The 27,175-nt window shown below is 56.4% G+C and overlaps 2 protein-coding genes across 5 annotated transcripts in view; one reads left to right on the plus strand and one right to left on the minus strand.

The window, feature by feature from the left end:
* Cfap92 (cilia and flagella associated protein 92 (putative)) overlaps window positions 1-4,739 on the plus strand; it is a 40,188-nt gene extending 35,449 nt beyond the window's left edge. The window contains exons 14-15 of one of the 4 annotated variants that reach the window (XR_013431499.1): window positions 684-1,321; window positions 4,461-4,739. Coding sequence is in view for 3 of the 4 variants with exons in the window: in XM_078033916.1 (XP_077890042.1) it covers window positions 684-1,187 (504 nt within the window). In the remaining variant the exon portion in view is untranslated. Of the gene's footprint in view, window positions 1-683 lie in introns of all 4 variants that reach the window. The other 3 variants (XM_078033917.1, XM_078033918.1, XM_078033916.1) reach the window with 3 other exon arrangements.
* On the minus strand, window positions 3,037-26,237 carry Acad9 (acyl-CoA dehydrogenase family member 9). The gene is made up of 18 exons (XM_078033920.1): window positions 26,015-26,237; window positions 21,778-21,871; window positions 19,415-19,516; window positions 16,503-16,609; window positions 15,410-15,510; window positions 14,660-14,738; window positions 13,741-13,915; window positions 11,636-11,709; window positions 10,156-10,231; window positions 9,223-9,293; window positions 8,621-8,740; window positions 7,494-7,622; window positions 6,292-6,371; window positions 5,642-5,768; window positions 5,370-5,447; window positions 4,843-4,971; window positions 4,145-4,217; window positions 3,037-3,476 (listed from the first exon to the last, which is right to left on the minus strand). The coding sequence occupies exons 1-18, from the start codon at window positions 26,165-26,167 to the stop codon at window positions 3,376-3,378; spliced, it is 1,869 nt and encodes a 622-aa protein (XP_077890046.1). The 5' UTR covers window positions 26,168-26,237; the 3' UTR covers window positions 3,037-3,375.
* Between the last annotated feature and the right edge of the window lie 938 nt (window positions 26,238-27,175).

Genomic DNA, 27,175 nt, shown 5'->3' on the forward strand with positions numbered 1-27,175 from the left:
GTGAGACCATGGCGGTTGGCTAATCCCCTGACCCTTTCCTCTCTGACCACAGGTCAGTGGGCGACTTAGGTGTGCAGACAAAAGCCAGTTAGTGGAACAAGAAATGGGGTCAGGTGCTGGGAGAACTTGGTGTCACACTAGATGTGAAGGCTCAGCGCATGCTCCGATCCATGGCTGAGAACCACCGTAGGGTCCTTGGCTCTGTTGATGGCTTTGGTGTGACCACTTATGGAAGGTGGTTGGCACCTGGAAGGAAATGCATTGGTTCAGGTCTCAGCACCCACTACATGTAGGTAGCAATTTCATTTGTTAAAGGGGACAGTAAATATGGCCTCTACGGGGTCAGGAGCTGTCATACCCTTAGATGTTTCCAGTGCCCACTGGGACTCCTAATGGCCACTCAGCCACATCCAAGATGGCACCCGAGTCCTCTCTCCAGCCCGCCTGCCTCTGCCACATCCAAGATGGCGCGGCTCTTCTCTCTGCCACATTCAAGATGGCACCCGAGTCCTCTCTCTAGCCCTCCTATCTCTGCCACATCCAAGATGGCGCGGCTCTTCTCCCCAGCCCGCCTGCCTCTGCCACATCCAAGATGGCGCGGCTCTTCTCTCCAGCCTGCCTGCCTCTGCCACATCCAAGATGGCGCGACTCTTCTTTCCAGCCTCCCTGCCTCTCTTTCCTAGGAGCCAGGGAGGAGATTCACGTACTCACAGAACTACCTGTCCGCCATTGTGGAGCCTCAGGACTCGCAGGAAGAGAAGAAGCAAGCCCAGGAGAAATCCCGCCAGGCCTGGCTCACGGTCACTGGGTTCCAAGTGACAGGTGTCCATGGTGACATCCTCCATCAGGATTTCCCACTGCCAGCCATCGGGGAGTTCCATGAGGTTTGTGAGAGGAGCAGGGCTGTGGGTGGGCCTCCAGATGGCCTCCTTCCACTGAACCTCCTTCTCCCCCCAACTCAGGAGTGGCAGGAACACGAGGTGCTCGATCGCCTGCTGTACCCCATGTTGGATCGGGGCCGGTGGAGCTGGGACCGGCGCCACCTGGACTTTGAGCTGTACAAGAGGCCACCGCCTTTCCTGGAGGTGCCCCCTCCTCCCACCCGGAAGCCCGCTGCAGGTAACAGGGGAGACCGTGCCCAGCTGGTAGGCAGGCGGGGGGGACCCTGGCCCTTGGTCGCATCTTGAGCACCATCTGTTTGGTTCCAGGTGTCCACCTAGAGTTCCCAGGCTAGGCCTCCTGGTACAGAAGGGTCTCAGGCTATCCCAAGGGCTGGAACTCAGCTGTGGATTCCAGACCCAGGTGTGACACCAAATGTGAGGTAAAGCCCCCCTGCTTTCCAGTGTCCCCCCAGCTCCCAGATGCTGCTGGACCTCCCTCTGTGGGGAAGAGAGGGAAAGAGCAGGGGACTCGCTCCACCAGTCTCCCCAAGTCCTTCATCTCGTTTCTGGATTTTTTTGGGGGGTATGTGTGTGCCAGGAATTGAACTCACAGGCCCTCCACCACGGAGCCCCGTCCCCAGCCCTACTTTGTGTTTTATTGAGAGACAGGGTCTCGCTGAGTGGTTCAGGGCCTCACTTTGGCTGAGGCTGGCCTCCACCTTGCGATCCTCCTGCCTCAGCCTCCAGAGCCACTGGGATGACAGGCGTGCGCCCCCCGTGCCTGGCCTCCCCATCAATGAAAGGCATCACTGCAACACAGAACCCACATTTGTTGGTTGGCAGAGACAGAAGTTTGTTTCAGGAGGGAGAGAGGAGTTGATCGAGCCACAAGTTGGCCAGAAAAAGTTCCTCTGGGGAGCTAGCTCAACAAGCCCGAAACACAAGAGCTCTGAGCAGGAAGGCCACTATCTCCTGGTGCCTGGACTTGGCTCCTTCCCTCCCAGGTAAGCCCTGGGCCTTTGGAGATTGGAGAGCCGCCCAGTGTGGGAACACGAGGCCTGTCCGCGTGGCTCCAGGGCCAGCCTTCCCAGGTAAAAAAGGCAACTGAGAAATGGAGGCTGGAGCGGCCTCCCCTGCTGCATCAAGTTCAAGAAACATCAGAACCTGTGAAGTGAGGAGGGGACCTGGACTGTGGCTATGCCTCTGAAGCCCCACGGGGTGAGCAGAGAACTAACTGGCACCACCAACAGGAGCCCTCAGGGCCCAGCAGTGGGAGGGTGTCTACGGCCCTTTCCAAGTGTCTCCTGTTCAAAGGAACTCTGTGCAGCCTCCTGTCCCTGTGCACTCTCCGTTTTGTGCCCAAGGTCTCTTTGCCATCACTAAATACAAGCTGGGAAAACAAAACTGAACAAGAAATTTAGGTTTCAGCAGGGCGCAGTGGGGCACGCCTGTCATCCCAGCGGCTTGGGAGGCTGAGGCAGGAGGATTGCAAGGTGGAGGCCAGCCTCAGCAATTTAGCAACGCCCTGAGCAACTCAGGGAGACCCTGTCTCTCAATAAAATAGAAAAACAGCTGGGGACGGGACTCAGGGGTTAAGTGACCTTGAGTTTAATCCCTGGTACCAAAGTCACAAGACTTTATTAAGTCACCCAAACCGGAAGAACGCCCCAGCTTGGTCCACGGAGCTCTGGGCTCTCTGCATTTCCCCTCTTCTTGGGGACCACCCATCCTCACAGCACAGGGAGACTTGGAGCCCCAAGTCACCCAGGGGTGACAGGAGCTTAAAGGCCACCAGGTGAAGCATGGGACCCCGCGTGGATTGCAGGCACTACCAGACGGCAGCCGAGGGAAACGCAGAGGCCTGTTGAGGCCACCTACAGACGCCCCTCACCCTGAGGAAGGGAGGCCAGTCCTTGCAAAGACACTGAGAAGCCCTGCGTGGGCACGAGGTCCCGCTGCGGCCACCAGAAGGCCCCAAGAGAAGGGACACTTGTGGAGCCCTAAGTTCAGGGAGCAGGCCCCGACCTCTGGTATTCGGGGTCCTCTTCCAATGGGGTGAGGACAAAGGGCTCAGAAGACACTGCCAAAGGGTGTCTCTCAGGACGTTGCTGGTGTCCCTTAAAGGCTGGCTCTGAAGAACGAGGTGACTCAAGGCCAGAGGGGACACCGACTGTGACATTTATATTCCTTTCTGTTGAACACTCCCCAGCGTGTGCCTCCTACACAGGGGTGACCAGGGCGCTGTTTCCCAGCGTGGCTTGACCCTGTGGCTGGGTAGCAATGGCTGCCCGAGCCTCAGATGTCCTAGAGCTTCCTGTCACCAGCATGTCCCCAAGCACCAGCACAGTGGCGACACTGGTGACAGCGATTCTCTTCCCTGCGTCTCTGCTCAGGAGCTGCGCTGTGGCCTGCTGCAGGACCTGCGGTCACCTTCTGAAAAGAGGGTTGTGTCTCGTGTGAGCTGAGGCCCGGGGGCAGGGACACTGTCCTGGCGTCAGGACGTCCTCTCCAGGGGGTGGGCGCAGATGTAGGTGCGCTGCTCCAGGATCTCCCTGGACACTTTCTTAATCTGCTCATCCAGGTTCTCTGGAGCATCTGGGAGGGAAGAGAGGGACAGGGTGACCCTTCTGCCCTTCACCCCTGAGCCCCGTCCCCAGCCCTTTTTCTATTTTATTGAGAGACAGGGTCTCCCTGAGTTGCTTGGGGCCTTGCTTTGGCGGAGGCTGGCCTCCACCTTGCGATCCTCCTGCCTCAGCCTCCTGAGCTGCTGGGGTGACAGGTGTGGGCCACCGTGCTTGGCTTATCCTATTTCCAATGCCCAGACTCTAGGGGGCTAGGAGTGGGGAGAGGATCCTAATCAGGAAATGGCCAAATGGAGGAGAAACCGTTTCATCCACTTTCTGTCCCGTGTGGCAGCCCTGTGGCGTGCCTGGCCAGCCCCCAGCACCAGGAACCACGAGATGTCACCCGCCAGTGTCCTCGCCATCGACCACACACCTGGGCTCGGCACTGATGCCGATTCAGAGCCTGTGGCCAACAGGACTGTGAGGGTCGGAGGAGACCCTGAGTGACACGTTCCACGCTGTGGCCCAGGGGGAGGGAGGTGGCCAGGCACCCAGGGCAGCAGCTATGTCCTCGTGACCTCCTCTGGGCAGGTGCCAGGACAGGGCTGGGCACTGGGGCAGGTGCGTCTCAGCTGGTCTCTAGATGGCAGGAGGCCATGGGGACAGACCAGGCCTGGAACCCGTCCTGTCCCCACTTACCCTTGTCCAGCTGCGACAGGCTGAAGAGGTTCTGGACGTAGGCCTCCGTGCAGAACATGTTGGCCAAGAGGATCTGTGGGGGCCAGAGTCACAGAGGACGGCTGTTCAGGGTCCTGGAGCTGACCCAGCCCTTGGCCCAGCTGGGCCCACAGGCCCGGCTCAGGACTTCAGTGACCCCTAGCCACTCTGTCCCCTAGCGCGGGCTCCTCAGCCTCTGAGATGTACGGCCACCCTGCTGACCATTCTGCCTGTGCCCTGGGCCAGGGTACACATGGCACGCAGGTGGACCGGTCACTTCGCCCCTTTCTTCTCTCAGGTAGGGGACCAAAGACGAAGCGTGGCCGGTTTCCTGGGCGCCAAGAACCGTCCTGTGGCCACAGTATGGCAAACCTGCCCAGACTCCCGAGTGGCACCCTGGTGCACCTCAGAACCTCGGCCTCTTCCAGTGACCGCCTGCACGCGCCATGGGCCCCGGCTTACCCGGCCCTCCTGTCCCAGAAGTCCCTGGTGGGGCTGTGTCCCCTGGGCCTGGGCTTCCCCAGCCACCGGCTTCATTAAAGTGCAGCGGGACCAAAGGCCTGGCTCACAAGTCCCAGCCCTGTGTCTCCCTGCGGCTGCCACCTGCGCGTGATCTGTCCCCAGGACGAGCTGCTGGACTGTCCAGCCTGGCTCGCTGCGTGGGGCCTGGGCGGGCTCACCTCGTGGTCGTGGTTTCGGAGTCCGATGCGGATAGAGCGGCTGGCCCGGGACAGCACGGCCACCATGCCGTACAGGTTGATGAGGACGTTGGCCACCCGCTTCAGCACCAGCTGCTCCTCCACGATCGTCTGTGGACGAGGCTCAGCGTGGAGACCAGCTACCTGGTCCCCTGGCCCTGTCCCCTGGACACACCTCTTTTTTTTGGTCCCAGGGATTGAACACAGGGACACTTGACCCCTGAGCCGTGTCCCCAGCCCCTTTTCTTTTTTATTGAGAGACAGGGTCTCGCTGAGTGGCTTAGGGCCTCGCTAAGTGGCTGAGGCTGGCCTCCACCTTGCAATCCTCCTGCCTCAGCCTCCCTAGAAGGTGCCCTGAGAAAACACACCCAGCAGGCGTTCCCAGGGGCAGGAGAAGCCAGCTGACTGCCCCTGTTCAGAGTGACCAAGGTGTCTGTCCCAGGCATAGTCCCAAAGGTGGCCGCTGGCCATCTGGCTGGCTGCGTCCCTGGCCGCCAGGGCCTGCTCACCTTCCCAAAGCGAAGCAGCAGATTCTCCACGGTGCGGCCAAAGTAGTACACGTTCTCCTCGAGTTTGTTGGCACTCTCCTGTGGCCACGGGACAGGGCAAGGCTGGGTGCCCATTCCCCACTGGGCCCCAGTCCTGTCCCACGGGACAGCACACAGCCCAGCGCTCCAGGGCCCACGGGGCACCAGCAGGAACCCAGAGCCCTAGCGCACCCTCCGCATGGGACCCTGAGGCTGGGCGTCCCCACGCGGGTCCACTTGCTGGGCCTACTCACCCCGAGGCTGGGGTGGACCACCCCGAGGTTGCCCGTCAGCCCCAGGTCCATGGTGCGGCCCAGAGAGTCCCGAATCCTCCGGCCAACGGTCTCCATGATGGTGGTCACGTTGCCACGTTTCAGTTCACTGCAGGGAGTTCAAGGTCTCAGGACCTGGGCCCCGACACTGGCCCCAGCTGCCACCAACACAGCCCCCCGCGCACCCCAGGGCCCTGTCGCCCACCCCAGCAAGACACGCAGGGCTCCTGGGCCCAGGGTGACTCGGGGCCTGCAAAGGGCAGCTGGGCCCCTCATGGGGCCTGTGCCTGTGGCCAGCGAAGGAGGCTGCCCCTGGGACCAGGGCAAGATGGGGCAGGAGAGGTGACAGCAGAGGAACTGGCCTCTTGCTGGCCTTGGGGACAGTCTCTCTCCTCAGTTTCTGAAATGCTGGCCACCCCCGGGGTGGTGACGGGGCTGCCTGTTGGAGGTGGATGGTGCTTGGGGACCGAGGGCTGTGTGACCCTAGGGCAGGCCTCTGTCCCCCGGCTGGAGGACCAGCCTCGGCCTGGCTTCCTGGGCCCCACAAGGCTGTCCCAGGACTGGGCATCCCTTCCCACTGCTCTCTGCTGGCCAGGCAGGGCCCTAGAGGCCACCGTGGGAATGTCACCTACTGGATCCTCTCGGTCAGGATGCGGCCGGCGTGCTGCAGGCCCGTGAGGGCGATGAACATCCGGAGGATCTCGTTGGTCCCCTGTGGCCAGTGGGGTGGAGGTCAGCAGCTGGGCCAGGAGGTGGCCCAGCAGGGCTCCGGGGTTGGCAGGCCATGAAGTGCCCACCGCCTGCAGCAGCGGCTTCCACCTCGGTGGCACCCCGAGCAGGGGACAGGAGGCAGGTGCCCATGGCAGACAGTTGGCATGACCTCTCGAGGGGACAAGTGGCCAGTCTCGCGGGGTCACCAGACTCCGTGACCAAAATACCCCAGCTCTCCCAGGTGCTGGGGGCACAGCAAGAACTGGTCACAAGGGACACAAGTCCGCTGGCTCTGGGCTGAGGCCAGACTCCTCAGGGAGGCTGCTGACGGCTGGGTGCCACCTTTGTGCCCAGGTCCCTCCTGGCGGGCACAGCCCTGGCCTGGGGTCTCCCGGGCCCTGGATCCTCCCACCTGCGACCCTCGACAGCTCCAGACCTGGGTCATCACGTCCCCACTGTCCCTGACCCTTTCCCAAGGCCACCATCTGAGCCAGGCCACGGGGGGAGGTGTGGCTGGTGCTTCCAGAAAGATCTCCTCGCTCCCTCTCGCTCTCTCCACCACCCGGGCTCGCCCTGGAGGTCCTGGGTGGGCCTGGCACCTTCTATTTCCCCGTTTCTTGGCCCAAACTGCCCCTCGCTAACCCTCCTAAGGCCACCTTGTCCCCAAGGGCCAGGGGCACCTGCTTCACAGGACCCAGCTCCCCGGGAGGACGCGTCTTCCACTGCACGGGGACCACGCACCCTCCTCGGGCATCCGGGGCCACCCAGGTTGTCTCTGGCCTGGCCCTGGCCCTGTCTGGTGGTCACTAAGCTGACCCTAGAGCTGTGACCGGAGCCCAGGTCTCCACAAAGTGTCTGTCCCACACTGTGAGCCCGAGGGAGCTTGGTGAAGACCCACAGAGAGGTCCCAAGGGACCTTGGGCTCAGGTCTGAGAGGCTGCTCGGCCTCCCCCAGCCTCTACCCTGGGCCTCGCGGAGCTAGGAGGTTCCATGGGGGGACACGGCCTGTCCTGGGCCCTGGGCTATGGCTGGGCCCTGGAGAGCTCTTCCCAGGTCCAAGGACGCAGCGAGGGGGGACGGGGCACAAGCAGGGCTCCCGGGGACATGGCTGGACGGGTCTCACCTCGAAGATGAGGAGGATGCGGGCGTCGCGCAGCATGCGCTCGTAGGGGTAGTCCTTCATGTACCCCGAGCCCCCCAGGATCTGCAGCGCCTCGCTGACGCACTGCCAGGCGCTCTCGGAGCTGAACACCTAGAACAGACCAGGGTGACGTCAGCACAGGGGCTCCTGGGGACTCCCGAGTCCCTTCACGAGGACATGGGCCTGGGGGAGCTGTGGCTGGGGAGGGCTGGGGGCTCTGTTGGCAGAACTGGGACGTGAGGGCGAGACTGACCGCAGGAGGAAGTCGCCAGGTGACCATAGGCAAGGCCTTCAGCAAGTCCTGGGACACAGTGACCAGCTCCCTCCAGGACCTCCCGTGCCTCTTCAGCCTTCCTCCACCCCTTCCCCTCCTGGTCGCCTCCCGGGCTTTCAAGAACCACACAGGGCCGGGTGCTGGGTCATACGCCTATAAGCTCAGCGCTCAGGAGGCTGAGGCAGGAGGATCGCAAGGTGGAGGCCAGCCTCCACCACTTAGGAAGTCTCTGAGCTACTCAGCGAGACTCTGTCTCTAAATAAAATAGAAAAAGGGCTGGGGACGGGGCTCAGTGGGTTCAATCCCCAGGATCCTCCACACCCTAAAAAAGAGCTCAATTAATTCCAGAGACCAGGGCCTTGGACCTGCTGGGCCACCCGCCCAGCCTGCCCGCCATCCGCCATCTTGTGTATTAGAGCTAAAAATGACACTCTCCAAACAAGAGCATCGGGAAACTCGGGGATCCACCTTATGGAACATTCCAGAAAAAACATTCTGATACCCCACCAAGAAGCCCAGGAGCTCAAAATAAAAGACGCCCTTCTCAGGAGAGCCCGGCTGCTGTGTTATGTACCCTCACGTGAGGTCATGACGGCTGTGGCTCCAGGCCACCAAGGGCCAGCGAGAGGTCAGCACCCCGGGACACTGCTGCAGCTGTGGCCGCACCCTAGGGCCGCCCTCCTTACCCCTGGAGAGCTTCCCACAGGGCCACAGCATCAGGGCTGGCCCAAGGATGAGCTGACCTATAAACTACGGGGAGATACAAAGTGGGGGTGACACTGTGGGGTGCAGGGAAGGTAGCTCTCGGGCCAGCTCTGGGCCGTGACAGGGTTACCTTCACCATGGCCGCCTCCACGGAGCAGTCAGGCAGCTCGGGCTGGTCCAGCATGCCCGCCGTGAGGTAGGCCATGCTTTCCATGACGTAAGCCTTCTGAGCCATCAGGGCGAACTTCTCCTGGAAGGTTCAGGAAGACACAATCAGGAAGCCATCTGAGGGTGGGCTGGGGCGCAGGGTGCTGGCCTAGAAAGGGCGAGGCCCTGGGTTCCATCCTCAGCACCACCAAAAAAAAAGATGCCATCTGAGCTAGGTGCAGTGACGCGCACCTGTCATCCCAGTAGCTTGGGAGGCTGAGGCAGGAGGATCGCAAGGTGGAGGCCAGCCTCAGCCACTTAGTGAGGCCCTAAGCTACTCAGTGAGACCCTGTCTCTCAATAAAATATAAAAAAAAGCGGGGGACAGGGCTCCATGATGGAAAAGGTTTCAATCCCTGGTTAAACCCACAAAGAAGGTGGCCAGGCCAGAGGCCCTGCTGTCCAGGGGGAGCCACGCCCAGCCTCACCTGTCTTCTCTCCAAATCACCCACAAGACACCGCAGTACGGAGACAGCAACGGGACACACTTTCTACACCCACCAGGTGACACCACAGCCCCTGGTACCTGAATCAATCCAAATTCACTGAGACGCTTGTTGAACTGCTTCCGCGTACAGGCGTAGTCAGCGGTCAGTTCTGAGAAGGGGTGTAAAAACGAAGCAGAGCATTCCTGAGTAGCCAAAAATGATTCCCAAAGGTCCCTGCTGTCACCTTCCAACACCCAGCAGGAACTCGCAGAGAAGTGTGGGCTGCCAGACGCCCTGGCCCACGCCCGTCACCCCAGCCACTCAGGAGGCTGAGGCAGGAGGATCGCAAAGTGGAGGCCAGCCTCAGCCACTTAGCGAGGCCCTGAGCAACTCAGCGAGACCCTGTCTCTAAATAAAATAGAAAAAGGACTGGGGACGGGGCTCAGGGGTTGAGTGACCCTGGGTTCCATCCCTGGCGCCCCCCACCAAAAAATAAATAACAAAAGAATCAAATCGGCTGACACCTGATGTCCCAAAATCAGAGTCCCACTTCTAGCCTCTGGGTCAGGGCAGGACACTGCTTCTCCTGGGCCTGCAGGCAGCGGGCACAGGGGACCGACATGGGTTTTAGTATTGGCCCTGCTCATGTGGGAGCCTGGCCAAGCCCCACCTAACACTGACTCCCCCAAGTGGCTGTGATGAGGTGACCAGGGGGTGCCCAGCGGATGCCAGTTCTCTGAAAGCTCTCACTGAGCCGGACTCAGGGCCTCCATCTGTGTCCCAGTGACTCAGGAGGCTGGGGCAGGAGGATGGCAGGTTTGAGGCCAGCCTCAGCCACTGAGTGAGGCCCTGTCTCGAGTCCCCTGGGCCAGGTGATCTCCAGGTGTGCACATCGGGACAGGCACACGGGCCCAGGCAGGTCGCTGGCCAACAGAAGAGGAGGGACACGGGGGACGCGGAGGCTCCTAGGCCAGAGTGGGGACAGCAGGGCCAGACAGTGCCACCGAGGGTCCCGGCCCTGACTTACCTACCAATCAGTTTCTTGAGCATCCCGGCCACCGCGCTGCCCATGCTGAAGCGCCCGCTGTTGAGGATGTTCATGGCCACCTGGGGGGAGCAGGCAGTGAGGGACGAGGGGACAGATCGCTCCCACCTGTTTCCCAAAGAGGGTTCTTCTTTTTATGGGGGGGGGACCCTCGACCCCTGAGCCCCGTCCCCAGCCCGATTTTGTGTTTTATTTAGAGACAGGGTCTCGCTGAGTGGCTCAGGGCCTCATTTTTGCTGAGGCTGGCCTCCACCTTGAGATCCTCCTGCCTTAGCCTCCCGAGTAGCTGGGATGACAGGCTGGGCCACCGTGCCTGGCCCCAGCACTGTGATTTAAAAACAAAAGTTGCCACGGTGATTGGGGAAAAATGACTGCTTTAATATGCAGAGGAAAAGGGACTTCTGACATTGTTCTTGGTTCCTAGTGTGCTTGCTGCCCTCAGCCTGGACAGGAAACAGAATGGCACACTCCAGTGAATCCAGAGGTCTCAGTGTGACCAAAGGCCAAGGTGACAGGGAGCGGCTGCTGGGAGGGCTCTTCCCTCTTGGGTGGTCAAAAGGTTATATCAATAGAAGCAGCAGCCAAGTGACAGGGAGGGGCTGTTGAAAAACGGACTGAAGAGCGTAGCTGTAAACATAGGAGGAGGCCGGGGCGGGGGCACACCAGCAGCTCAGGAGGCTGAGGCAGGAGGATTGCAAGGTGGAGGCCAGCCTCAGCCACTTAACACGCCCCTCAGCAACTCAGCGAGACCCTGTCTCTAAATAAAATATAGAAGAGAGTTGGGATGGGCCTCAGGGGTCGAGGGCCCCTGGGTTCAATCCCTGGGTCCCCTCCAAAAACCACCCGCTACTGTGTGATTCCACAGTCAGAAGGGACGGCTGTGCAGTGTCGTGAGGACGCTGAAGACAACAGACGTGTGTGTCCTACGGTGGCCAATTTGAGGTCATGGGAATTGTTTCTTAATAAAAGAAGAAATCCCAACAGTCGGGGCTGGAATTCCAGATTGAGGGCTGTGTGTCTGCTTCTCAGTGGGGACAGGAGTCCCTTCCCTTTCTCAGGATGAGGGAGGCCTTGTGAGGAAGGAAGGCCAGGCCTAAGCAAAGAGTCCTTTATCTGGGTTTGACTGGTCACCCATTTTTTTTTTTGGTACCAGGGATTGAACCCAGGGTCACTTGACCCCTGAGCCCCGTCCCCAGCCCTATTTATATTTTATTCAGAGACAGGGTCTCGCTGAGTTGCTTATGGCCTCACCAAGTGGCTGAGGCTGGCCTCCACCTTGCGATCCTCCTGCCTCAGCCTCCTGAGCCGCTGGGATGACAGGCGTGGGCCACTGGGCCCAGGTCGATTCATGCTGCTGACGTGCCAGAGAGTCACACCCAGCCACAGGTCAAGCATAGTCTGGTCTGCCAGGAGCAGGGACAGGACAGAAAGTGGGACCACCACGTGGGGCTCAGCCAGCTCCTCACCTTAAAGCCACCTCCAACTTCTCCAAGGACATTTTCCACGGGGACCTTGGTGTTTTCAAAATGGACTTCACAAGCTGAAATATGAAATGGAAGACTTTAGTGGACAAATGCGAACCTCTGTCCCCCGGATCCCAGGCAGGTGCTGCACTCATTCTGTTATGGTCTGGATCAATCCACACAATCGATAAGGTATTGATTATAGATCAAGAAACATGGATTAGTAAAATAGTAAGTAGAGCCGCAGTGACTCCATCTTTGTTTTTAAGAATCATGAAAAATTTGAGGCTGGCGTGGTGGCTCAGTGGCAGAGTGCTTGCCTACATGTAGGGGGCACTGGGTTCGATCCTCAGCACCACAGAAATGTCAAGTGAAGATATTGTGTCCACCTAAAACTAAGAAATACACATTAAAAAAAAAATTTTTGTTTTTCTGTGCTTCATCCATCTGCAAACGTACTTGGACCCAGGATATGGGGTCCAACTTGGTCTGTTCACTGCTTTTCTGAGTCCTTAATCCCTGGACCGTGGATCACAATCCCAGTGGATCAGGAGGCTGAGGCAGGAGGATCCCAAGTTGGAGGCCAGCCTCAGCAACTCAGCAAGGCCCTAGGCTACTCAGGGAGACCCTGTCTCTAAATAAAATACAGAATCGCATGCAATTCGCAGACTCTATAGGATGTGGTTTTCTTCCTTAAATACTGGATCACAGACAGCCCTGCGCGCCTCTGTGACAGGCCGCTGCGAGTGGCAGAAGTGTCCCTGGCAATAAGCTCTCTAACTCGTTTCAGATTCGGGTGTCCCCTGAGTGGTGTCCCTGTGCCGTTCAGCACGTGCAGGGACAGGACGGCGCAGAGCTCCTGTCTTGGTGGAGCTCGGGTGTCGGTCAGGGAGATGAAACTAGAAACTGCTGGTCCCTGTGGGTGGGACGCTGCCTCCCTGCCGGGCTGTCTTCAGAGAGCAGGTGGCGGAGGGGACTGGGCGGTGGCTCAGGGGCGGAGCACTGGCCCAGTGTGTGAGGCACTGGGGTCGATTCTCAGCACCGCATAGAAACAAATAAATAAAGGTCCATCGATAACTAATAAAGATCTTTAAACAAATTCTTAACTGGTGCTTTATGCTTCACACTGGGACTCCTGGGCCACAGCTGGACATGCGGGTGACATGATTTGCTTCATCTGGGACCTTCCCTCTTCTCCTCCTCCTCCTCCCTCCCCTGCGCCACTTGCTCTACTTGACGGATCTCCCTTCTATTATTATTATTGTCATTATTTAAGTTGCTGCATCATCCATTACATACTTAAAAGCAGGACTCAGGCTGGGCGCGGTGGCCCACGCCTGGGATCCCAGAGGCTCGGGAGGCTGAGGCAGGAGGATCGCAAGGTGGAGGCCAGCCTCAGCCACTTAGCGAGGCCCTGTCTTTAAATATTTTTAAAAAGGGCTGGGGACAGGGCTCTGTGGTCAAACTCCCGTGGTGAGCCTCAGTGGCCCTTCATCTCTCTCCAGCTTCCACAGGGGAAAACAAACTGCGCCCTGCAACTTCCTGAGCCCAAAGCCAAGGTCCAGACGAGCTGAGGCCGAGAGCAGCCCCTTCCTCCACCGCCCGGTTCTGCACCGCCTGTCCCCGGCCCCACAGCGACTGTGCGGAGGGCTCCGGTGGAACTCAGGCTCCCTGGGCCCCAGGCAGGGACAACAGGTAGGCTTGGGAGGGCAGGAGGGGACGCGAGAGGACACAGGCTCCAGCCACGAATGAGGGGGTGGCCTGTCCTAGGATTTTACCTACGACACTTTTTTTTCCTTTTGGTACCAGAGATTGAACCCAGGAGCACTCGATCCCTGAGCCCCATCCCCAGCCCCATTTTGTATTTTATTTAGAGACAGGGTCTCCCTGAGCTGCTCAGGGCCTCACTGTGGCTGAGGCTGGCCTCCACCTTGTGATCCTCCTGCCTCAGCCTCTCGACTCACTAGAATCACAGGTATGTGCTTCCGTGCCTGGTGCCTGGCTCCATAAGGATTTCAATCTTATTCTACCTGGATACTTGGACAGAGCAGAGGGCCAGACACACACTGTCACTTTCACACACACACAGAGACACCCACACGACTTACTGTTGGAGCCCCGGATGCCTAATTTATCCTCCGGTTTCCCGTTAGTGACGCCACCAAAGTCCCTTTCCACTATGAAAGCTGTCATCTTGTCTTTTACTGAGCCATCGGAATCGACCACCTCAGTCTTGGCAAACACAGTGAAGATGTTGGCCAGTCCCCCGTTGGTGATCCAGACCTGAGGACAGAGAGCAAGGGGTCCTCAGAGAGTCCTCTCGGCTCACCGCCTGTGAAGCCCCAACCGAGGATCTTATTTTCATCTTTTTTTGGCTCCAGGGATTGAACCCAGGGGTGCTTGACCCCGGAGCCCTGTCCCCAGCCTTTTTTATCTTTTATTTAGAGACAGGGTCTCGCGGAGTTGCTGAGGCTGGCCTCCACTTTGCGATCCTCCCGCCTCAGCCTCCACCTTGCGATCCTCCTGCCTCAGCCTCCTGAGCTGCTGGGATGACAGGCGTGTGCTTTGCTTCGATCTTGATTCAAGAGGCATGAGCTAATTTGGGAAATCTGAACGGCGACTAGATAGTAAGAAAGCGATAACGGTATCCCAGCTCTCTGTGTCTTAGGGGTCTGTGTGTGAACTGTGACAGATGCCGTCAAGAGGCCATCTTGATGGAAGAGACGCAGCCAGCTGTGAAAGGGGACCTGATGGCCTGTGCTCAGTCAAGGACAGGCACCGTCCCAGACCTACAGATGCATGACTTCTGGCTCCGGGCACAGCTGGGAGTCCAGCATCAGGGACACTGTGGCCAGGCCTGGCTCTGTCACCAGAGGGACAGAGGACCCGTGCAGGCCACTTGAGGACTGAGCACCGCACCTGCTGGGTAGTCACCAGAGGGTCACAGACCTGGGCACAGGAAGAGGCCCAGCGGTGACAGTGAAGGTGGCCACCGAGACCTGACAGGGCGGGGGGGTGAGGCTGTACCTTGGAGCCATTGAGGATGTAGTGCTTCTTGTCTTCACTTAACGTGGCCCTTGTCTGGATGGAGGCGGCGTCACTCCCGCTGCAGAGAGAGAGAGACGTGGGTGAGACGTGGGGAGAAGAGCCCTGGAAATGGAGGGTCTTAGGAGTCAAGTCCACAGGAGGCGACACAGCCTCTAAACACAGGGTCAGACCACACACAGGGTCAGCTTTAAAGCTGCGTGTGGTGGCCCACGCCTGTCGTCCCAGCGGCTCGGGAGGCTGAGGCAGGAGGATCGCAAGGTGGAGGCCAGCCTCAGCCACTCAGCGAGGCCCTGAGCAACTTGGCAAGATCCTGTCTCTGGATGACCGTTCAGGTTCCCCAGTGACGGAGGCAGCATTAGGCATGGCTCAGTCCCAAGACCTCAACTTGAGCCCTGTCCCCATCTAGCTGTGTGACATCCCCACGGAGCCTCCAACTCCTAAGCTGAAGATGGAGACCCACCGCGCGCGCCGCGTGTCCTGAAAGGTGCTTGGAGGCCCGAGGGCCAAGGGGACTGTCAGTCACAACACTGGGGTGACAGAGGCTGATGGGTCTCGTTGGGAATGAGAAATTAGGCAGAGGTAAGAGAAGTGGCCAGGGAGCAGCTCCAAGTCTCTGCGAGGCCCCAGGTGGGGAGGGAATGAGGTCAGCCACTCCTGATAACTGCCCTCTGTCCCCAGGAGCCCTGGACATGGCCCGTGGCTGTGGGAGTCGGCTCGGGGGAGGCCGACCTGGCTGGCTCCGTGAGGCAGAAGGCGGCCATGTGCTCCCCCGACGCCAGTCTGGGCAGGTAATTGGCCTTCTGTTCTTCGGTGCCAACCAAGATGATCCCCTGAAAGAAACATTTTTTATTTGTTCCTTTTGGCTACAAGATGGCAGTGTGCACTCTGGGACATGTCCCACCCACACGGGGCGTGACGTCCCACTCCTGTGGCTGGACCTGCTGTGGGGTGTCCCTGGTCGTGGGTTCCTCTGTGAACGTGGGAAAGGGACGTCCATTCACTCCCCTGTCTCTCCCAGTCCCTCCCCTCCCTTCCCTCCACTCCCCTGCATCTCATCCAGTGAACTGCCACCCCCCCCCCCATTGTTGGTCAGCGTCCCCATATCAGAGAGGACACTCCGCCTTTGGTTTTTGGGACTGGCTTATTTCACTCAGCACGATCGTCTCCAGCTCCACCCATTGACCGGCAAATGCCATCATTTCATTCTTTAAGGCTGCGTAATATTCCACTGTGTATATGGAACCCCGTTTCTTTATCCATGTATCTGTTGAGGGGCACCCAGGCTGGTCCCTAAGTCTCCAGACTGCTTTCCACAGTGGTGACTCCACTGTCCCTCCCAACGCTGCGGGGTGAACCTCTCCCCCACATCTTTGCTAACATTCTATCACTTGGATTCCTGACAATCGCCATCCACAGCCTGGTCTTGGCTGTGAAGAGCCGAGAGTGTGTCCTGATGTCCCTCGTGAGGATAATATTGATGTCCTGCCAGAGAGGACAGCAGGTGCCCAGAGCTGACCACTGCAGGTGGGGCCGGCTGCCAAGAGGCCCCTCCTGCACCTGCCTCAGGGCAGTGCTTTGGGCTTAGACTCTGGAACCTTCATCCTGACCCTTCCCTGCACAGCTGGGCGTCCAGGGCCTGGACTGTCCTCTTGTGAGTCCCCACTTTGTGATCTCCCAAGTGGAGGCTGCCCCCTCCCAGCAGGTGCTCTGGATAATGGGAGGTGAAGACGTGGGAGGGCTGGGACCATGCTCTCTGGGGAGGGAGCTGGGCCTGCCCCCTGTCCCCTTCAGAGAGCCCCAGGGAGAAACCCCAGCATCTGACCTTGAGGCCGATGGCTTGGTGAGCTGCCAAGGTCACGGTGATGGAGCCGTCCAGGCTAATGATCTCCCCTAGACGAGCGTACATGGTGTTGGAGAGGCCCAGGCCACCTAGGAGGGAGGGACCAGTGTCAGTCACAGCTCAGCCCACCTCCTCCCATTAAGGCACAAGGTTTCACTGCCTTTTATTTCTTTTGAATTATGTAAGTCAAACTGGATCACCATTAAAATCACAAAACCACACTGGGCGCGGGGGCACATGTCTGCAATTCCAGAGGCCCAGGAGGCTGAGGCAGGAGGATCGCAAGTTGGAGGCCAGCCTCAGCCACTTAGTGAGGCCCTAAGCCACTCAGCGAGACCCTGTCTCTAAATAAAATATAAAAAGGGCTGGGGACGGGGCTCAGGGGTCAAGTGTGCCAGGTTCAATCCCCAGTTCCCCCCACACACAAAAAAAAATCGTAATAAAACCTAGGGCTTCATACACATGGGGCAAGTGTCTTCCAAAAACTTTTTTGGAGACTGGCTAAGTTACTGAGGGTGGCCTCCAACTTTTTTTTTTTTTTTTTTTTTTAAATATTTTTTTAGTTGTCAATGGACCTTTATTTTTTACTTATTGATACACAGTGCTCAGAATCGAACCCAGGCTGGGGATGTGGCTCAAGCGGTAGCGCGCTCGCCTGGCATGCGTGCGGCCCGGGTTCGATCCTCAGCACCACATACCAACAAAGGTGTTGTGTCCGTGAGAACTAAAAATAAATATTAAAAAATTCTCTCTCTCTCTCTCTCTTTAAAAAAAAAAAAAAAAAGAATCGAACCCAGTGCCTCACACCTGCTAGGCAAGCACTCTGCCACTGAGCCACAACCGCAGTCCCCCTCCAACTTTGGATCTTCCTGTCTCAGCCTCACAAGTAGGTGGGATTAGGCATGTGCCATGACACTCAGCTCACACACACACATACACACATATATATATATTTTTTTTGTACCAGTGTTGGGGTTTGAGTGTGCAGAGTTTAGCTCCCTCAGGCTGACACTTTGTAAGAGCTGTGGCTGTGATTTAGGGCAGCTGAGGCAAACCTTAGTTAGGAGGAGGAAAAGTTCTCTTCCTTTGATCGCAAGTCATAAGTTCTGCGTGGTTTGGCCAAGAGGAAGAAGCTTCCTGCATGTTTGTCTTGGGAACAGTACATTCTAAAGAAACAAATGCATCCTTAGAGGATTAGATTATGTCTACAAAGAACGTTGGGAGGGTACTTATCAAATGAACAGGAACGATCTGAATGCAGCTCTGTGTACCCGCTGAGGCATGATATTTGGGGCAATGTGGGTAAAGTGTTATTGAAGAATTGCTTGCTTTGTTAGAAGAAGAATATAAAAGGAACTTGCAAATAAACCTCAGCATGCAGTTGCAACTGCTGCCTTTGCTGTGCATCCCCTGTGTCCTGGTTATTTCGCGACCCTTACCCAGGGACCCGAACGCTCTCGACGTTCACATACCAGGAATTGAACTCAAGGGCTTTTAACCCCTGAGCCTCATTCCCAGCCTTTTTAAAATATTTTATTTAGAGACAGGGTCTCACTGAGTTGCTCAGGACCTCACTAAGTTGCTGAGGCTGGCCTCCAACTTGCGATCCTCCTGCCTCAGCCTCCCTAGTTGCTGGGATTACAAATGTGCAGGGCCTCAAGCAAAAGACTTTGTCTTGCCGGGGGCAGTGGTGCAGGCCTGTCATCCTACAGACTTGGGAGGCTGAGGCAGGAGGATTGCAAGTTCAAAGCCAGCCTCAGCCAAAGTGAGGCGCTGAGCAACTCAGGGAGACCCTGTCTCTAAATAAAATACAAAATAGGGCTGGGGACAGGGCTCAGGGGTCCAGTGCCAATCCCTGGTACAAAAAAAAAAAAAAAAAAAAGACTTTGTCTTAACTCCTTTCAGTTTTATTTGGTGGGGAAAATCCGAAGCTTTCTGACTAGAGTATGGGTAAAATCATAGGGTAGAGTCCGCAATCCCTGTGTACAGCAGAGGGCTGGGGGTGGGGTGGCTGTTGGTGGCACAGGGACTCAGAAGCAGGAAGGAGCCACACAGGGCGGGCCTAGACTGAAGGGGGAGATCCAGGCTCAGTCAGCAGAAGGGCCCAGTTTCTAATACTGGGGCTTCTCCAAACTCTGCCATGGCCTCCAGGGAGGCAGAGAAGAAACTCAAGATGAGTTGGGTGGGGTGTGCGCACCTGTAATCCCAGCGACTCTGGAGGCTGAGGCAGGAGGATTGCTAATTGGAGGCCAGCCTCAACAACGCGGTGAGGCCCTAAGCAACTCAGCGAGACCCTGTCTCTAAATAAAATATAAAAAGGGCTGGGGCTGGGGCTCCATGGAAGGGCACTTGCCTAGCAGGTGTGAGGCACTGGATTCGATCCTTAGCACCAGGTAAAAATAAATAAATAAAATCAAGTCACTCTGCTGAATGCTGATGTGGCCTCAACTTTCTCCTTGGTCTTAGCATGCACCAGCTCTAGGTTGGGGACCAGCAGGAAATTACGATACAGATTTGACAGCCCCTGTCCTCTGCTGCAGGAAGTAAGGTCTCCCTAGAGGCCAGGCAGGGGAGAGAACAGAAAGAGAGTCTTCGGTGGATGGCTGTGGAAAGTCTAACTCGTGAAACACACTCAACAGTGCGTCTCTAAAGGACCCGCTGCAGCCCGGAAATGTGCCCAACCCTTAAAGCACCACCGAGCCCTGTCCTGCCCACACCTGCAGAGCCTCCATGATGGCCAGTGGAGGCCGCCCCAGCAAGGCCCAGGGACAGGCAGGGCGAAGGACCAGGGCCACCATTTGGTCTAGGTGGTGTACCTTCAGAACAGCAGCCTCTCAGGGAAATGCAGAGTGACCCTGACGAGCCACACCAGCCGGGCAATCTCCTCCACTTACCATATTCTTCCGGGACCTGCATTCCAAAGAGGCCCAGGCTTTTCAACTTTTCCAGGGTGTCGTCCGGGATTTTCCCCTCCCGGTCAATTTTCTGAGAATCCACTGAGAAAAGAAAACGTCTTGGTGAAACAAAATAGGAGCAAGCCATCTTCATGCAGAGAAAGGGACCCAGAATGTTTTTGGCAGAGCATCCGACCTCAGGGCCAGCAGTTTCTCAAAACTGCTCGAAAATTCTAGAGGATTCTCGAAAATTCTCAAAACTGTCTAGTGATGGTCACACCGAATCACTGACTTCATTTGATGTAGTTTGTAGGATTGTGGTTTAAAGCCAGCAGGGCTGGGTGGCTGTCTGCTGACCTGGTCACTGGTCGCCTGGTGCCTTAGCCGTGTGACATGGCAGTCAACTGCATGCTTATGAGATGTAGATGCCTGCACATGCTTGAGATGGGGAGGCACACAACTCCTGGTGTATGGCTGCAACACTAGGCCAACCCTCATCCAGGCAGTGACCGGGGCTCCCTTTACCCCACTGTCCAAAAGCCTCCACGATGTCACCACAGTCTGCAGGCTCAGCCCCAGCCCCAGCCCTTTTTATATTTTATTTAGACACAGGGTCTCGCTGAATTGCTTAGGATAAGCTGAGGTTGGCCTCCAATTAGCAATCCTCCTGCCTCAGCCTCCAGTCTGATCAGCAGCGATTCATCCATCCCCCATTAACACACACACCCACAAGGGCAAAAGGGAACAGTCTCTAGCACAGGATTAGAAACTGTGTCCTTCCTGTGTGTCACAGTAATGCTTTTCTGTATGCGTGTCGGGGGGTTACTGGGGATTGACCTCATGGACACTCAAACCCTGAGCCCCGTCCCCAGCCTATTTTGCATTTAACTTAGAGACAGGGTCTCACTGAACTGCTTAGGGCCTCGCTATTGCTGAGGCTGGCTTTGTCCTGCCTCAGCCTCCCGAGCCATTATAATGACAGGCATGTGGCACAATACCTGGCCAATCAAGAACCCCCCCCCTTTTTTAAACTTTTTAGTTGTCAATGAACTTTATTTGTTATGTGGTGCTGAGAATCGAACCCAGTGCCTCATGCATGCTACGCAAGTGCTCTACCACTGAGCCCCAGCCCCAGCCCCCCATCCAGAATTTTTGGCACAAATTATTCAAGGCCTACACACTAAAAACCCCACGCATAAAACACTAAGAGAAAATAAAATGACCTGAATAATAAGGGGGGAGATAGGCCAAGATGCCGTACTCCCAGTTCCCCATCACGCTGATTCATGAAGTTTCTGGAACCCCAGTCAATGCCGCAGGCCTGCTGAGGACAGAAGGCTGATTCTAAAACTCCCTGGGAGTCCAAAGGGCCTGGAGTCCACATGACTTCAGAAGACAGCCAAGCTGAAGGGCCAGCACTGCCCAGTTCTGAGCTTATTAGAAGGCCCAGTAAATAGGTCAAGGGGATGTTTGTGGGAACAGGAGACAATGTAGGATTCAAAACAGACCCACACCTAAATGGTCCATCTAGTTTTGATGGAGGTGTTTGGTTAATTCAATGGGAAAAGAATAATCTTTACAGCAAACACAGCTGAACAGTTGGATATTGTCCCATTGTTTCAAAACCCCCAAAAAGTCATCCTCAAACTTCTACCCCACGCCACATACCGCATTAACCTGGGAAACATCACAGATCTAAACGTAAGAGTTATCTAACTCCCGAACTTGAAAAGAAAAGACAGATGAAAATTGTTAGGGACCTGGCAGTTTTCCCATATACAATCCAAAAAGCACAAACTAGCAAAGAAAAAACTTGCACTTTATCCACATTAAAAACTTTTTTTATGTTTTTATTGTTTTTTTGGTACCAGGGATTGAATCCAGGGGCACTTAACCACTGAGCCACATCCCCAGCCCTTTTTTATATATTTCATTTTGAGACAGGATCTCACTGAGTTGGTTAAGGCCTCGCTAAGTTGCTGAGGCTGGCCTCCAACTTGGGATCCTCCTGCCTCAGCCTCTCAAGCCACAGGATTATAGATGTGCAGCACTCAGCCTGAATCTTGGTAGCTTTTAATAAAGCAGCAATTTGTATGGTCCCTAAAGCAGAGTATTATGAATAATGACACTCAAGTGGGCCTCTTTTATACTGATACTGCTCCTAATATAAATATCGATGCGGGATGGGGCCGTGGCTCAGTGGTAGAGCATTTGCCTAGCATGCATGGGGCACTGGGTTAGATTCTCAGCACCACACATAAATAAAATAAAACCCATCAACAACTAAAATATATATTTGAAAAAAATATTGATGCAATCACTCTTACAAGGAAAATGAGAAATGATGAGGAAACCACACCTACCTTCTTCATTGAAGAATTTTTCCACGGGTCCCACAAACTGATTGATTTCGTTAAGTTCATCTTGGCTAACCTCTGGAAATGGGAAGACTCTTTTCTAAAAATGACAAACATTTACTAAGCATTATTATTATTATTATTATTATTATTATTATTATTTGGTATTGGCAATTCAATCTAGGAGCACTTAGCCCCTGAGCCCCATCCCCAGCCCTATTTTGTGTTTTATTTTGAGACAGGATCTCACTGAGTTGCTCAGGGCCTTACTAAATTGCTGAGGCTGGCTTTGAAGTCGTGATCCTCCTGCCTCAGCCTCCTGAGGTGCAGGGATTCCAGGTGTGTGCCACCAGGAATTCCAGCAGCTTGGGAGGCTGAGGCAGGAGGATCACAAGTTGGAGGCCAGCCTCAGCAAAAGCAAGGTGCTAAGCAACTCAATGAGACCCTGTCTCTAAATAAAATGCAAAATAGGGCTGGGGATGGGGCTCAGTGGTCGAGGGCCCTGGGTTCAATCTCTGGCACCCCTCCCCTCAACAAAAGGCTGCTACAGGAGAACACACCACGGTTGCCAGGCCTGACTCCCCAGAGCTGCTGTCCCTCCTGCCATTGCCAGTGACTCCCTGAGCTTACTGTGCCAGAGAGGAGGATCCTACTATTCCTCTTGCAACTGATCAAGGCTCCCTGTGCTGAGTGTGTGCAGGGTGCAGTCACGGGGAGAGGCCTGGTTGTGCAACACATCAACCTGAACTCAGCCTGGGCATGGCTGCTCCTTAGATATGGGGACTGGGCCACTCCAAGGCCTCTCTCTGAGCCAATTTCACTTTAATCCCACATGATCCTGATCATTTCAAAAGCACCTGGGACATTCAAAACAGGTCATGTGTGCTGCAAGACGCAGGAACTAAATCTCAGTGTCTGATACTGGCTCTGCTCCTGTCCACAGCTGTGGCCCACAGAGTGACTTAGCTTCCAGGCTCTGATTTGTCACCGTGAATGGCCAATGAGGCCAAGACGCCCTGCTGGCTTTTGAATTCATCTGGCAGTGGCCTGCACCACGGGCCTTCCGGGTTCCAGTCCCCGCTTTGGCTGTTCCCATGACATGAGGATGTGGCTTTGGACACACAGCGGCCTAGCACGGATGGATCACCAGAAGGGACAGAAAACACGTGAAGGATGAGAATAAGAGGAACCATAAGTCAGGGCCAGGAGCTCTGCCTTTCCTCTTGGGACCCAGGTCACCTCGTGGGTCACCAGGTGACCCAGGAAGTACTTCAGACGAGTCCTCCACCTCCTTGCACCCTGCACCTCGAATCAGTCACCTGACTGAACTGTGTCAGTGTGTCCTCCAATCTGTCTGCCCCTCTCTGGCCCCAGGACTGCAGGGTTTTATCCCTAACCAAAGTGACAGCTGACTGGTGGGAACCCCTGATCTCCCCTCATGACACTGTCGTCCAGGAGTCTAGAGAGGAAACACACAGGTGACTCTCACTGGGCAGCCTTAGCACAAAGCTGTCCCTTTCCACAAGGACACAGAGGCCAAAACTGCCCTGGTCATATTTGTGTTCACGGCCTCCCTGGTTGTCTGGGCCTTGTGCATCCTGAGGGGTATCGATTCGGGATGAGGACAAAAGGTAGGCTGGCACCTGAAAGCCACCAGCAAAGGATCACTGCTGCAGGAGGGAGGTCCCGGGGTGGGAAAGAGCAAACAGTGACATCATCAGAAGGGAATGGGGCGCATCCCACAGGGAGTTTGCAAGTTTAGAGAGCAGCAAGCCCTGCCCGTCAGCCACCTAAGACAGAAGCCAAACGTGTTAAGACTCAGGAAACCAAGGTTGCCCATGGCAGGTGACCTCCCATTTATCCCAGTGGTCCACCCAAGGACAGCGGGACACTGAGGGCAGTGTGCTAATCCCTGGATTGAGGGTCTGGAAGATCTGTCCTTATTCTGAGGTTTTAAGTGGTGCCACAGACCTGCTCAAGACCCAGAATGCTGTGCAGATGGTGGCAACCTATTTCAGGGTCGATGAAGGGAAGGTACCTAACTCTGGTCGGGTTTAAAGAGGACCCGAAGGTACAGAAAACTCGTGAACTCTGAGAATAAAAGGAATCAAAGGTGATGCCAGGAGACTGGCAAAGCCTTTCTATTAGCTGTGGAAAAATTAGGCTAGTGGGAGGTGCAGGACTGGATGGGGACCAGGAATAAACTCCCAGATACAGCCCAATGTGGTGGCGCATGCATGTCATCCCAGCAGCTCAGGAGGCTGAGGCAGGAGGATCGCAAGGTGGAGGCCAGCCTCAGCCACTTAGTGAGGCTCTAAGCAACTCAGCGAGACCCTATTTCTAAATAAAATAGAAAAAGGGGCTGGGGATGGGGCTCCATGAGTAAGCACCGAGTAAGTTCAATTCCTGATGGCAAAACCTAAATAAATAAACCCCAGCGGATATGCTAATTACAGACACCCATTACAGCCCCGAAATGGAGCTTCTGAGCAGAAAGGTAGACAAAAAAAAGTCTAGAATCGAGGAAAGAAATACAGGCCGGAGAAGTAAGTTTGAGTCATGAGGACATAGATGGCATTTAAAGCCAGGACACTAAGCTAGGCCATCAAGAGGGTAATTATAGATGCAAAGAGGTGTTCTTATGCTTCACCTTAGAAAATCTCAACTGCAATCAGGCTGGTGGGAACCACGGGCGATCGTCTAGAGGTGAAGGAGCCAAGAAGAAACCAGCACAGGACACTGGGAGAGACTGGTTTCCAGAAGGTAGATGGATGGAGTGCAGCCAAGGGGACAGAGCACTGAACTGTGTCAGGGGCCACCGGTGGGCTTAGCAGGAGGAGGACTGAGAATAGATCCTTAGATGTGACATCATGGAGGTCACTGCTGACTTTGATGTCAGGGACAAAGCTTGAATGGTTCAATAGAGAAAATAATCGATATGGAAGAGAAAGGAAATAAATGGCCTTGAGTGGATGAGAAGGCTGGTGTCCAATGACTGAAGAGGCCATTGTCAGGAGCAGTGGGCACACATGACGGGCGGGTGGGTGACCTGCAGGGGTCAAAGTTCTCCTCTGGGTACTGTTCTGTGTCAGGGTGTCCTCCAATGTGTCTGCTCCTCTCTGGGAAGCACCACGGATATGAAGTGGGGGTGGGGACAAGGTGCCAGTGGCTTAGTGACTCAAAGAGGACTAAGAGATTCCAGTTTTTCTTCATTGCACAACAGGGAGTCAGACAGCCCCAGGACAAAGCACCCACACACCCAGGTTTGGGGGAAGATGGTTCCCCCACATTTTAAAGCTGCTAGCTCTGCCCTAGCAGGAGGGGTCACTCCTGGTCCCAGTGCCACCTTCTGCCTCTGTAATGCCATCTACCTAAGGGTTGGTCCTGACAACCTGGGGCACAACGATCCAAAGCCAGGGAATAACATTTTTGCGGGGCACGGGATCAGATCACATTCTGACGAAGCCCAAAGAAGTTAGGGGGTGACCCCTGTGGCCACGCCGACTTTGCAAAGCGCCAAGGGACAGAGAAGTGAAGTCATCAGTCCAAGGGAGCAAAAGTAATTCGCCTTGAAGTCACCACTTTTTCTTTCTTTTTTTTTTTTTTCCCCCTTTTGGGTCGTGCGGACTGAGCCCGGGGTGGGGGTGGGGGGACCCTGACACCTGAGTCCCCATCCCCAGTCCTTTTTTTGAGTGTTTTATTTAGCGACAGGGTCTCGCCGAGCTGCTGAGGCTGGCTTGCACCTCGTGACCCTCGTGCTCGCTCACCCTGTGGGATCACAGCCGGGGGCTCAGCCGTGTCCCTTCGGTGTCGCCGAGAGCGGGGGACTCTGCATTTCCCGTCTCCCGGGGGCTCATGCACACCGCCTGCTCCAGCTGGGGGGGGGCGGGCAAAGGACTTGACTTTAAAGCCGCAGAAAAAGGTGGAAAAAAGAAAAAAAAAACCCAGGGCTCCCTGACCCAGCTGCGGCTCTGGGATCCCGGACAGGGACGGCGTGGGACAGGCACCTCGTGGGCGAAGCCCAGGGCCCCGGGGGGAGCGCCGGGGCTGAGCCGCGGAATGGAGCCCGGGAGCCCAGAGGCGGCTGGAGGTTCCGCAAGGCCCTGCCCTCCCGCCTGCGCGGGCCCCCGGGCCTCGGGGACCTGGAGTCTGGGCGCCGTCCCCCGGGGGTGCCCGTCGGGCAGGTGCGGAGCGCCGCCGGAGCCAGCCGCCGAGCGCGCAGAGGCCGCCCGGGCTCCCTTACCTTCTCGATTTTGCCCAGAAAGAGCTCCTTGGCGAAGGCCCGGCTCGGCCGACTGGTACTTAGCGGGCGCCGGCTCGCGCTGAGGGCCACCAGAGCCGGGCAGGCTCGCGCCGCCGTCGCCGCCCGGCGCAGGAAGAGCGCGCAGCCGCTCATGCCGCCCGCGTCCGCTCGGGGAGTTCTGTCACCTCCAGCTCCGCGCCGCCTGATGACGCCACGAGCCCGCGCCGCCTGATGACGCCACGGGCTCGCGTCGGCGCGCCGGCGCCTTTGCGCTTGCGTGGCCACGCCCCCCGCCTAGAGCCGCTGCGCTTGCTGGCCACGCCCTGCGTGGAAAGAGGGGGCGGAGCCACGCCGGGGGCGGGGCGCCAGGAGGTTCCCTTCAGTCCAGCGCCTTGGGCGCGCCCTGGAAGCTCCCCGGGTGACTGGGGACGAGAGCCGCGGGCCACCTGCCTCTCTCCTGTCACCTCCAGGACCAGGCCTGGGTATAAGGAAAGAAAGAGCAAGGGAGCAGGGAAAATTCAAGGCCTAGATGGGTCTGGAGGGAGCTCAGCTGTGGAAATGTCGGTTTTGCCTGGGGCTTGCACGTGGGTTCCGCGTGTGTGCACGTTACTGTTTGTGGAAGGTGACCAGGTGACAGGCCCAGCGTCCCCACAGCGCCCCGCGCAGCCTACGGTGCCCAGCAGCAGACAGATGGGCGTTAAGAAAAAATATATATATATATATGTAATTGTTATATATTTTAATGTATTATAATATGTAATTTTTTATTTTATTTTATTTTATTTTTTTACCGGGGATTGAGCCCAGGGGCGTTCAACCACCAAGCCCCATCCCCAGCCCCGTTATTTTCTATTTAGAGACAGGGTCTCACTGAGTGGCTCAGGGCCTCACTAAGTTGCTAAGGCTGGCCTCCACCTTGCCATCCTCCTGCCTCAGCCTCTCAAGTCACTGGGATTATAGATAGCCATATCCCTCCGTGCCTGGCCAGGGCATAGTTTCTAAGTACTGTAATAGAGTGCCACTAATTTACCTTTGTTGTTGTTGTTCAGTTTCCTCATCTATGAAAAGTGAGTGTAGGGCTGGATACAGTGGCACATGCCTGTCATCCCAGCAAGCTCTGGAGGCTGAGGCAGGAGGATCTCAAATTCGAGGCCAGCCTCC

Source organism: Ictidomys tridecemlineatus, chromosome 16 (assembly GCF_052094955.1).
Source record: "Ictidomys tridecemlineatus isolate mIctTri1 chromosome 16, mIctTri1.hap1, whole genome shotgun sequence".
Lineage (NCBI taxonomy): Eukaryota > Metazoa > Chordata > Mammalia > Rodentia > Sciuridae > Ictidomys > Ictidomys tridecemlineatus.